The sequence below is a fragment of the Salvelinus fontinalis genome, chromosome 23, assembly GCF_029448725.1.
Source record: "Salvelinus fontinalis isolate EN_2023a chromosome 23, ASM2944872v1, whole genome shotgun sequence".
Classification (NCBI taxonomy): Eukaryota; Metazoa; Chordata; class Actinopteri; order Salmoniformes; family Salmonidae; genus Salvelinus; species Salvelinus fontinalis.
Genome location: NC_074687.1, coordinates 9,452,246 through 9,465,022, shown reverse-complemented (window position 1 = coordinate 9,465,022; position 12,777 = coordinate 9,452,246). Strand labels below are relative to the sequence as shown.

Below are 12,777 nucleotides of genomic sequence, written 5' to 3'. Positions count from 1 at the left end.
CAGTATCTCAATAATGTTATCTGTCTCGCTCTCTGCCCTCTCTCTCTCCATCCATCTGTCTATAGTTGACAAGAGTCCCTGTCACATGGAGGAGGCTCAATAATGTTCTCCCCTTTTCATTATCTCAATAATGTTATCTCTCTCTCTTCCCTCTCTCCATCTCCCTCCATCTGTCTCTAGTTGACAAGAGTCCCTGTCACCTGGAGGAGGCTCCGGGGCCATGTCGAGGTCTGGTGACTCGCTACTTATTTGACAACCAGAGCCAGGAGTGCAAGCAGTTCTACTATGGAGGCTGCTTCGGCAACGCCAACAACTTCAAGAGTATGAAAGAGTGCCAGGCTAGATGCCAGAACCCAGGTAGTCCAAAAGGGACCAACCAACCATAGGCCTTTTCTTACTAGCACTGACTTTGCTGGAAGCTTCTTTATTAAGGAAAAATGTACTTTCTATGACTTTCTACAGCTGCTTAATGACTAACATGTAAATGTACTAGGGGAGTATACAGTAGTACTTCTCTGATGCCTTAAAAAGTTTGCTGTTCTAAGATAGTTATACCTCTTTGAAAGCCCAAATTACTCTCGTGTTTGCTACAGTGAATCTTGTGAATATTGCACTTACTTGAAAATGATCTTGTTGACTGACCATCAAGTCATGTTACACCTTCATTTTACATATATATATATATATATATATTTTTTTTTTGCATATTCAATCATTTTAGACACAGGCCCGATTTAGATTTTTTTTTACAGTCATTGACTGCATTTGTCCCCAAAAATTACCAATACATTTTTCTCCTGTGACCAAGCAATGTAAGAAACAAAATTGACGATAACTCCAAAATAATTACTTTGTCATTGTGTATCAGAATCCTTAATCAATCTTCCTTGGGCTCCAAATAATTTTTCTCTTCATCAACCCTGAGTCCATAAGTGTAATAACTTCTCTATGCTGTATGTTAATATTATAATGCTACTTCATTGGTAAACAGGTTTTAACAACAGAGTAGTACACTGTTTGTATTATAGTACATTTCTATTAAATGCTTATTATGGACTTATTATGGAATTTAATTTATTAACTTATTATGGAATTAAACTCTAACCATGCTTTTGTTTCATTGCAGAAAACCCCACTGTGGCCCTTAAATTGGATGTGGCCCCTAAATTGAAGGACACCGTCCCACAACCCCATAGCCAGCCCAGTGTGCAGTCTCTCAAAGTAACTGGTAAGACAACAATGTTTATGTATTTTGAGTTCATGTTTGTATCCATCTTTATTTATTCAACAAACCCTGTACCCCTGTGGATCTGTCAATGCTGGGAACACCACTGTATTGCTCCAGTCTCTTGGCAGCCCCTCGTGGTGGTGTGATGTCACTCCCTTTAAGTTAACTACAGTATCACAACTACTAATACTGTGAGGCGCTTTGCACATGGGCAGCAGCACTATCACAAACACCAGGCCACAGGAAGCACAGGAATTCAGGAGAGCAGTCGTTTGTTATGTGTACTACGGCAACTACAATAGCTAGGTAAGAGAGAGACAGTCATTTTACATGTGTACTACGGCAACTACAATAGCTAGGTAAGAGAGAGACAGTCATTTTACATGTGTACTACGGCAACTACAATAGCTAGGTAAGAGAGAGACAGTCATTTTACATGTGTACTACGGCAACTACAATAGCTAGGTAAGAGAGAGACAGTCATTTTACATGTGTACGACGGCAACTACAATAGCTAGGTAAGAGAGAGACAGTCATTTTACATGCGCCATCTCAGAAATAGTTTAGCTGCTGGTAAACACACTACAACGTATAAAGGCAGCATAGTGCCCACAGTACCTCCTCCCTTCTCCTCCTTGCATGTGACATTGATTCACTGCTATTAAAATGGGAGTGTACAAGGTATGAGGAGAGCGTTAGTGTTCAGAAACACCAGTGTCTGGTCCAGAGGTAACAACGCAGTGCAAAGGGGAGCAGGGAGTCTTTGGCCATCACTCAGTCACAGACAAGTAGTTGTGAGTCATGTTACAGAATTCCACCCAGGTCAGTGAATCCAGTTCAGGAGAGTCTCTGTATACGTGGTTGTCATTCCAGTCAAGTGATATAGGAGATCTTCAGTACTTCCTCAACCAAAGGCTGACATTTTGTTGGTGTTTTTCTCTCCGCAGTTTGACGCTTGAGGTGGTATTGAGGTGGTGAAAATGAAGTTTCCTTTGTTATGGTACATGTACAAAGTAATAGTAGTAGCAGTAGGTTCTACTAGTAACTTTAACAGTAGATTTCCATGAACCTCACATCCAGGCTTTTAGAGAAGTGTGTTTTATCAGAACTAAACTGCAGATGTAGCCTAGATACTTACATACTTAGAAAATGTGTCTTTGGAGTCATTGTTGTACACCATGACTTGTGCTGTTAGCACGTCATTTCATCTTACAATTGCTTCTGTGCATTTCTTTCAGACTTCAATCCTCCGGACTTGTGTCTCAGTCCCATTGACAGGGGCACAACATGTGATGGAGAGGAGAGAACTGAGAGGAGATACGTGTACAACCCCAAGACAAAGAGATGTCAGTCGTTGCGCTACAATGGCTGCGGGGGAAACAAGAACAACTTTGTCCACAAGAGACACTGCATGAAGATGTGTGTGAAGCCAGGTAAGATCTACGTTATCTGTTATCTCCAACACCAGCCCTATAGAGCTACCTGGGCTTGCAGGCTTTTGTTCCATCCCCAGCATTAACACACCTGATTCAGAATTTCCACTATACCAGCCAGAATATAGCATGAGCTTAAAGTGGATGTTGAACACATTTCTACCTGCAAATGTGCCTTTTGTTCATTCTTACATGTTCTATGTTTGAGCTGGTTTTGAAAGCAAAAGTCTAATTTAAAAAACTATTGGCATTGTTGAATTTGATTTTCATAATAACACGCTAAGATTGATCTTTTGGTTTGCTAAACTAGCAAGTCTGTTTGTTTGGTTACCAAGGCAACTAGTGTAGCATTCATTGCATATCTTAACTGTTAATTTACAAAAACACTGTTAATTATATTTATTTGTTTCAAGTTTTTTTTAAATTAAAGACATACGGGTGCCCTGGAGAAGTGTTAAAACATGACTCATTTGTGCTGTTTCATTTTCAGATCAGCATCACAAAGGGAAGGTCATTCGTATAAAGAAGAAGAACAGCAACATCTTGTTTCGATCTGTCTAAATCAAGGCTTCATATTAAACCCTTCCTACTTCCTATTAAACCCTTCCTACTTCCTATTAAACCCTTCCTACTTCCTATTAATATTAAACCCTTCCTACTTCCTATTAAACCCTTCCTACTTCATATTAAACCCTTCCTACTTCCTATTAAACCATTCTTACTTCCTATTAAACCCTTCCTACTTCCTATTAAACCCTTCCTACTTCCTATTAAACCCTTCCTTCTTCCTATTAATATTAAACCCTTCCTATTAATATTAAACCCTTCCTACTTCTTATTAAACCCTTCCTACTTCTTATTAAACCCTTCCTACTTCCTATTAAACCCTTCCTATTAATATTAAACCCTTCCTACTTCTTATTAAACCCTTCCTACTTCCTATTAAACCCTTCCTACTTCCTATTAAACCCTTCCTACTTCCTATTAAACCCTTCCTACTTCCTATTAAACCCTTCCTACTTCCTATTAAACCCTTCCTACTTCCTATTAAACCCTTCCTACTTCCTATTAAACCCTTCCTACTTCCTATTAAACCCTTCCTACTTCCTATTAAACCCTTCCTACTTCCTATTAAACCCTTCCTACTTCCTATTAAACCCTTCCTACTTCCTATTAAACCCTTCCTACTTCCTATGAAACCCTTCCTACTTCCTATTAAACCCTTCCTACTTCCTATTAATATTAAACCCATCCTACTTCTTATTAAACCCTTCCTACTTCCTATTAAACCCTTCCTACTTCCTATTAAACCCTTCCTACTTCCTATTAAACCCTTCCTACTTCCTATGAAACCCTTCCTACTTCCTATGAAACCCTTCCTACCTCCTATGAAACCCTTCCTACTTCCTATGAAACCCTTCCTACTTCCTATGAAACCCTTCCTACTTCCTATGAAACCCTTCCTACTTCCTATGAAACCCTTCCTACTTCCTATGAAACCCTTCCTACCTCCTATGAAACCCTTCCTACTTCCTATGAAACCCTTCTTACTTCCTATTAAACCCTTCCTACTTCCTATTAAACCCTTCCTACTTCCTATTAATATTAAACCCTTCCTACTTCTTATTAAACCCTTCCTACTTCTTATTAAACCCTTCCTACTTCCTATGAAACCCTTCCTACTTCCTATTAAACCCTTCCTACTTCCTATTAATATTAAACCCATCCTACTTCTTATTAAACCCTTCCTACTTCCTATTAAACCCTTCCTACTTCCTATTAAACCCTTCCTACTTCCTATGAAACCCTTCCTACTTCCTATTAAACCCTTCCTACCTCCTATGAAACCCTTCCTACTTCCTATTAAACCCTTCCTACCTCCTATGAAACCCTTCCTACTTCCTATGAAACCCTTCCTACTTCCTATGAAACCCTTCCTACTTCCTATGAAACCCTTCCTACTTCCTGTGAAACCCTTCTTACTTCCTATTAAACCCTTCCTACTTCCTATTAAACCCTTCCTACTTCCTATTAATATTAAACCCTTCCTACTTCTTATTAAACCCTTCCTACTTCTTATTAAACCCTTCCTACATACACTACTTTTGAATGAGTCTTTATTTATATCATTCTTATTTGACTTTGGTATGTCCTTGTAGTCTTGCAGCAATTGTATAAAAGGCTTGTTTTGGCCTATTGTGTAATGTTGTATTGCTTATTGTAACCTTTTAACCGTTTGTAAGAAGATTTGTTTTTGTAATATCACAATTTTATACATTTTTTTTTACTGTCACATACCAAATACCGGTATATAATTGTATTTTTTTTCTTCCTGAGGACACCAGACAAGTTATTTTTTTGACAAATGATGAACATTAATTATCCCAAAAGCACTGCACATGTAATATCATACAATAAAGCACATTATCTGTATCAAGTACTGTACATTATCTATATCAATTACTGTAAATGATCTGTTTCATTATTTTACCCCTTCATGTGAGTAATATCTTGTCATGTTAATTTTTTCCATTGTCTTTTTTTTTACCCAGGTGAAAACAACATATCAGCAACCCATTGGAGACTACGTTTAATTTGGCATAGTCATCAACATTGCATTTTTGTGCAGATGTTCATTCTGTTCCAAGTCCCCTTTCATATTGCAGTACAGCAGGCTATTGGAATTGACTCCACTGACAAGTGCATCACTTAGACACAGGGGGGCAGTGTTGTATTATCATGATAGTTCTAACGTTTCCATAATGGCCTTCACTTGAATGATATATGACTCCAAATTGACAAATGACCTATTCGTTTGTTGGGAATTTCTCTGCAATCATAGCCTACATTCATATTTTTTTATAATAATGTAATGACCTCGATAGATTAGAAATGAGACTATGTCCAAAACAGTTTTCGAGCTGTGACACTATTCTTCCACGAGAAATACCATTTGGTGTAAAACGCTGGTGCTGCTCCAGAATCTACCATAAGTGTTCAATTGGGTTGAGATCTGGTGACTGAGACGGCCATGACATATGGTTTACATCGTTTTCATGCTCATCAAACCATTCAGTGAACACTCGTGCCCTGTGGATAGGGGCATTGTCATCCTATGGGGGCATAGCCATGGTAGCCAAAATGATAGCCAAAAGTATGGCTTGCCCAGCATTTTTTACACATGAGCCTAAGCATGATGGATGTTAATTGCTTAAATAACTCAGGAACCACACCCGTGTGGAAGCACCCGCTTTCACCATACTTTGTATCCCTCATTTACTCAAGTTTTTAACTGATTTGGACAGTTCAAATCAAACTTTATTTGTCACATGTTTCGAATACAAGTGTGGACTTTACCGTGAAATGCTTACTTACAAGCCTTTAACCAACAGTGCAGTTCAAGAAAGAGTTAAGAAAATATTGACCAAATAAACTAAAGTAAAAAATAGTTACCTGTATGTCAGTCAGTTTACCTACTTATGATAAAGCCTATGGGATAAACCAAGTCTAATAATGAGATGAACACTCAAAGGTTTGTTATGCGTAGACAGACCGAGCTTCTTCCATATGAGAAGACATCGAATTGCGGGTATGTTCCTGTCATTTAGAACCAGGCCGAATGTTTACAGCCAATGCATTGGATCAAACTCTGCAGACACAAACCCAAACAAAAGAGCGAGGAGTACCTTGAATAAATAACACACGTGCACGATGATTAACACACGGGACGAGACCCATGATCATCTGCGCAATCCACAAGGGCACGAAAGCCCAAAACACACAGCACACGCACCAACGGACAATGTAACAATAAATGGTTAGCACCATGGTGAACAAAGGACACATACATACAAATACAATCCGTGGGAATAGTGGCCAGGTGTGTGTAATGAAAGTTCCAGTGGAATCGGTGACAAATACACAAGGTACAATTTCAAAATGTGTTTGTGCATCAGCAGTTTATTGTTATGTCAGTCACTGACAGTCACTCAATTAGCCCATGTCAGCTAACATGTTTTAGATTGGTAAATTAGTCTAGTGGCCAGCTATCTACATTTGTAGTTAACATGGTCAAATTACCGACCTGGCCCGGCCCCCCGTTGAATTTGTTAGTCACTCTCACTCAAATATTGCGACGTAATCGTCGTCTGAAGAAGAGGAATCATCGGACCAAAGCGCAGCGTGGTAAGTGTTCATGCTTGTTTTATTAAAACTGAACATTATAACAAAAATAAACAAGAGAATAACCAAAAAAGTCCTGTAAGGTGAAAACACTAAACAGAAATTAACTACCCACAAAAACCATGTGGGAAAAAGCTACCTAAGTATGGTTCTCAATCAGAGACAAAGATAGACAGCTGCCTCTGATTGAGAACCACACCGGGCCAAACACAAAGAAATACAAAACATAGACAAAAGAACATAGAATGCCCACCCAAATCACACCCTGACCAAACCAAAATAGAGACATACGTGCAGGTCGTGACAGATATATTAAAAACTGCAAACATTTCTCTCCACACTATGGCAAAGCGTGTAGAATTGCAGGGCATTAACTGTAAAACTGCAAGATGTTCTCTATGCCACATGGCAAAATGTGTAGAATTGCAGGAAATTAACTCAACATTTTTCTTTGCTGGCAAGGTGCTTTGCTGGCAAAGTGCTTTGCTGGCAAGGTGGGGTTAACAAAATTTCGCAAAAGACTTGGTCCGGCCCTGACTACATGTGTGGGTAAGGATGTGCGTATACAGATGCGCGAGCCACTGCGCCGCCCCATGATGATTTCAGACGTTTTGTGTGCCCCACCCCTATCAAAGTTTCCCATCCCCGGTCTATATCATGCAATCTGTGTGGTGGGTTGGTGGGTTCTCCTGAAGAGCTGTAGGCTAATTCGTGATGTAACAGGAAGTAGACTAATGTGAATGCCTCCCACAATCTGACAGCGGCTCCAGTCTGACACTTTATTCATTGAGTGTTGAAACCCTTTAGGTTTGGTTCACTACCATTGCTGCGGAGGTTGCATTTGTGCAAATAAAAGCGGTCGCTGGAGTGTTTGGTCGGTTAATGTGACTTTCTAAATCGCGTTGGCATTGGATTGTGAACTATTCGCATCAGGTAAGAACCATTCGAATAGTGTATTAATAATGGGAATATTTACAGATCTGGTTTAGGATTACTATTTTATTTTTCCACTTACGCATCGATTCCAGTATCGATGCATACGTGATTTGCTTTTCCTTTTCTAAAATCAATAGCCTATACATATCCAATTCAAGCCCATGATAATCGGAAAGAGTCTGTTGCATTTCTGTCTGGTAAATTTAGACCTGAAACATGCTTTTTAAAGCAACCTGGACTGATTTCAGTCTACTGTCGACAGGGATAACAATAGCCTATTTCTTGTAGTCTTCCAAAAAACAATTACTCACCGCAGCAGATAGGTTAGTCATTTGCACTATTTTACATAACTCCATAGGGAAATTAGAATTGAATACCCCTAATTGGGTCAATAACGAGGCTATATATATATGTACAAACCATGTACAAACCATGTACTATATATACATGGTTAAATAGTACATGGTTTGTACATGTGTCATTAACGAGGCTATATATATATATATATATATATATATAGCCTCGTTATATATAGCCTCGTTATTGACCCATCATACACTATTTGTACACATGTACAAACCATGTACTATTTAACCATGTATATATAGTACATGGTTTGTGCATGTGTACAAATAGTGTATGATTACTCCCGTCATCAGCATACAATCATTGGTAATAGCCTATTAATACTTAATCCTTAATTTAGGTTCGTTTTTGACAGATTTGTTTGATCTATGACACGGGTTTTCATTTGAAAGGGTTTGAAATGATTGGAATATTAAACAAATGCAAGGTAGCCTAGAAGTACGTTTGCACTGCGACATGCTACGTAACATGTTTATAAGGAAGACAACACCTGGAATATTACATTTGTATTAACCCTCAGCCCCCATTCATGATGCGTTTTTCACAACCTTATATAACCTTTCCAAACTTTAGGCTACAGTGGAACCTAAGTGTTAGGCTAGCCCCATTTACATTTTAGCGCACAATGTGGTGTGTAGGTAACCTATAAATCATAAATTATCATGATGACCATGTTAATGCAAAACGAAAAGGATTTCCTGGGCATTCTACAAGTTTATATGTCATATTGCTGTTTGACAATGAGTTGACTGGAGAGTGTAAAGAATGAGAATTATTGTATCTTGTAATAGCATGAACTGTCTTCAGAAGCAAGGGAAAGAAAAAAAAATCACAGAACCGATACGTTTGAAAGCATAACTATACTAATTAAAACATTAATACAAAAAAACATGAAAGAATTAGAACTGTGCCTTTTTACATTGCGCGGCACAACCAGTTGAACTGATCGCTACTGAATGCATTGTAGTGTAAATTTGCCCGCTCTCCTCAGTCATGTGGTATACCCCAAACACTGGTGTTTGGCAACAGTGCAATCTCACGTTGTTGTTGAATCATCTGCATGGTTATGTAAGCCACAGATTGGACATGATGAAATGTTTTGGGGCAGCTAGAGGGAAGAACATGATGAATATGATTATGATGCTCCCATTTGGCAGATCTTGCTGTGATACGATGAGGAAGGCAGAGATATTACTCCATCAAGGAGAGGATAGAATACACATGAACGAATTCAGAACTGTAGAACATTCAAGTCCATCAGGGCCGTTTAGACTTTTTTTTAAACCTTTCCAGATGCATTTTGCTGACACCATATTTGTCCTCTGCCTCTTTAACCCGTCCATAGATTGCACCCTTTTAACTCACATTCTCACGAGTAAAATTACTTATTAAACATCCACAATAACCCACCGCCATGAAAAAAATATGACATGAAGCAAAAAATGTATTGCTTGGCTCAACATTTATAAAATCAATCATGATTTGTATGTGTTCGATTTGAAAGCTGAGGAAAAGATGCCGCTTCACTTTGTGGCCTGGAGATATAGGACAGCCAGAGAGTGTTTTTCGGACTGATGAATACCCCATGAGAAGCAGGCGTGTCTAATAAGTCTACAAGGATTTGCACTCAAAATCTTCAATGGCCAAGTGTTCACAGTAAATATATTAGCTCATATAGTGAAAGGAACCCAAGTACATTTTTGTGTGGGGAGTCTTTGTGTTGAACTGTAAAGCATTGGATTTGGATTCCTCCCCAGAGCAGTCCTGTGGAGTGGGTATTGAAGGCTGACTCCAAATGGCATATTAAATGTTAAAGGTACCTCCGTGACTTGGTGATATTGCCTCGAGAAGCTCAGTCATCTACACGGCACAGAGTATGCCTAGGCTGAGGCGTCCAGAAGAGTCAACAAGGAGAACTGTTGACGATGGAAAATGTGTCTGTTTCTCACTCTGGTCTATCTACAGAATGGACACTATTTTTGATCAGTTAAACTCTGATTTTATCGTCTTACCTAGAGATTCACATTACATGTTGATAGCCGTTCTTGTCTATTAATGTTCTGTATTATGTAATGTTTCATGCTTTTTTTGTGGAACCCAGGAAGAGTAGCTGCTGCTTTCGCAACAGCTAATGGGGATCCTAGTAAAATACAAAATACCATACATGTGAATATGAACACACTGCTCACACCATTATGACAAAGTGTGCAAACCGTCCACAACATGGGGGGAATAAACAAAACAAAATACCCTTCTTCCAAGACAAATATGATGGATTATACCAAAAGCTACCTTCAAATCTGTTATTGTTCAAAGTTTGGTCTGCAAATGGATCTCTCAACGAATTGAGAGCCAATTCTCAACATGACTCTCCCCTTACTTTTCCGATATCTGAACATTATCTTAGCCGACAGCTCTCACCCAAGAAGGTGTATCCAGGTTATCTCCCTCTCCCCAGGGAGCAGATAGATTATGCTTTTTTATTTTATTTTACCGTTATTTTACCAGGTAAGTTGACTGAGAACACGTTCTCATTTACAGCAACGACCTGGGGAATAGTTAGGGGGAGGAAGGTATGCTGCTCAGCCATCTCCCATGTTTTGAAGTCGGGGCGGACAAACACAAATCCATTGTGACGCTTTTATCATGCTGGAGGCCCCTGCTTGTCTCTCTCCCTCTCTCTGTCTCTCTCTCTCCCCCCCCCCACTCTCTCTATCTCTCTCCCTCTCTCCCTCTGTCTGTTTCTCTCTCACACACACACACACACACACTATTTCTCTCTCCCCTCTTGTTGGTCTCTCTCTCTCACCAGACCTTCTGAGAGCTGGCTAATGGCACCACCATCTCATATCCTGTCTCATTCAAGTGCATCAGGGCCATTATTGAATTTCCCTGTCTAAACACAACCTCGACACACATCATATCTTTACCTCTCTCCCTGGGCCTCGGCTACCACATTACACTCAAATGCATTGATGCTGATATGCGTCACTCTACTCAAACCTCCCTCTAGTCCCTGTATTTAATTCAGAGTCAAATCTCAATGATGTTAAAAAGACCCCCCCCCCCCCCCACACACACACCCACCCCCACACGTATTACAGGAGATTCTTTCAGTTAATGACTTGAGCAAGGCACTTAATTACCCCTAATTGCTCCAGGGTCGCTGTTGATAATGGCAGACCCTGGCCGTGACTCCATTCTCCGAGGGTGTCTCAGTGGAATGCAAAAAAAAACAAAAACATTTCCAATTCACACATGCATTTTAATACACACTTGTACATGTGTGGAATAAGGCAAACATAAGCACCCACCAAATTATTATCAATATGTCGTTGATTATAACTATGTATGTTTCACTGACAGCCCTGTCATGTTGACTGGACGTAGCGTGTTTTATTGCAGCAGTCAGGCCTTTGGACAGCGTCTTCTATGCTTGTGTGTGAGTCCTAGGCTAAAGTCTATCTGAGATTATGTGCTTTCTGAAGGATGAGGACAGCGGCCGTTTCCAGGCCTGTTCCGTGTTGATGCGTGCTAAACAAACTACCGTTGGCTGACACGACCCTCCTGATTTAGAGGCTGGGGCTAATGCCCCATGAATAAAAAGGAGGTGGCTTCTGATAGGGCACAGTTGGTATGTATCTTCTCCATCCAGTGGAGTTAGTATGTATCTACTCCATCCAGTGGAGTTAGTATGTATCTACTCCATCCAGTGGAGTTATTATGTATCTACTCCATCCAGTGGAGTTAGTGTGTATCTACTCCATCCTGTGGTGTTAGTGTGTATCTACTCCATCCTGTGGAGTTATTATGTATCTACTCCATCCTGTGGTGTTATTATGTATCTACTCCATCCTGTGGTAGTAAGTATGTATCTACTCCATCCTGTGGTGTTAGTATGTATCTACTCCATCCTGTGGTGTTAGTATGTATCTACTCCATCCTGTGGTGTTAGTATGTATCTACTCCATCCTGTGGTGTTAGTATGTATCTACTCCATCCTGTGGTGTTAGTATGTATCTCCCCCATCCAGTGGAGTTAGTATGTATCTCCCCCATCCATTGGAGTTAGTATTTATCTCCCCCATCCAGTTTAATTAGTGTGCATGTCTTCCCCACCTTGGGCGGAACAGTTCAGCCCTATAATATCCATTGAATCCTGTGTATTAAGAGAGATAGATTGTGTCTGGATAGTACATACTGTATTTAAAACATACTTTTTTTTTATGATCTCCTATAGCTCTCCTCCCACTCATATGTCAAAATACTGTGGTTTTATTATTTGTGCATCACAACAAGTTGATTACATCCTTGAGTTTGCAGTGCACTGTACTCTATTATCCCTTGTAAGTTGAAATTTAAGTCATTTAGCAGACACTTATCCAGAGCGACTTACAGGAGCAATTAGGATTAAGTGCCTTGCTCAAGGACACATCAACAGATGTTTCACTTAGTCGGCCCGAGGATTCAAACTAGAAACCTGTAGGTTACTGGCCCAACACTCTTAGCCGCTAGCCTACCTCCACTTACGTATATGCATCGCATTTCCATGTCTGTATTTACATACTTTCCATGTGTTGTTCTTTACAAGTTGACATGTAAAAATACTGATGGTACAGTAACAGTAGCCTAC

At 39.7% G+C, this 12,777-nt stretch overlaps 2 protein-coding genes across 3 annotated transcripts in view; both read left to right on the top strand.

The window, feature by feature from the left end:
• Positions 1-5,094, top strand: part of LOC129820828 (tissue factor pathway inhibitor-like) — a 52,212-nt gene extending 47,118 nt beyond the window's left edge. For both annotated transcript variants that reach the window (XM_055877829.1, XM_055877828.1), the window contains exons 3-6: positions 181-357; positions 1,127-1,228; positions 2,467-2,661; positions 3,152-5,094. In XM_055877829.1, the coding sequence (XP_055733804.1) occupies positions 181-357; positions 1,127-1,228; positions 2,467-2,661; positions 3,152-3,222 (545 nt within the window). In that variant the 3' untranslated portion in view covers positions 3,223-5,094. The remainder of the gene's footprint in view (positions 1-180; positions 358-1,126; positions 1,229-2,466; positions 2,662-3,151) is intronic.
• Positions 5,095-7,495: 2,401 nt separating this feature from the next.
• LOC129820827 (calcitonin gene-related peptide type 1 receptor-like) overlaps positions 7,496-12,777 on the top strand; it is a 48,783-nt gene continuing 43,501 nt past the window's right edge. The window contains exon 1 of the mRNA XM_055877827.1: positions 7,496-7,776. The gene's annotated coding sequence lies outside the window, so the exon portion shown is untranslated. The remainder of the gene's footprint in view (positions 7,777-12,777) is intronic.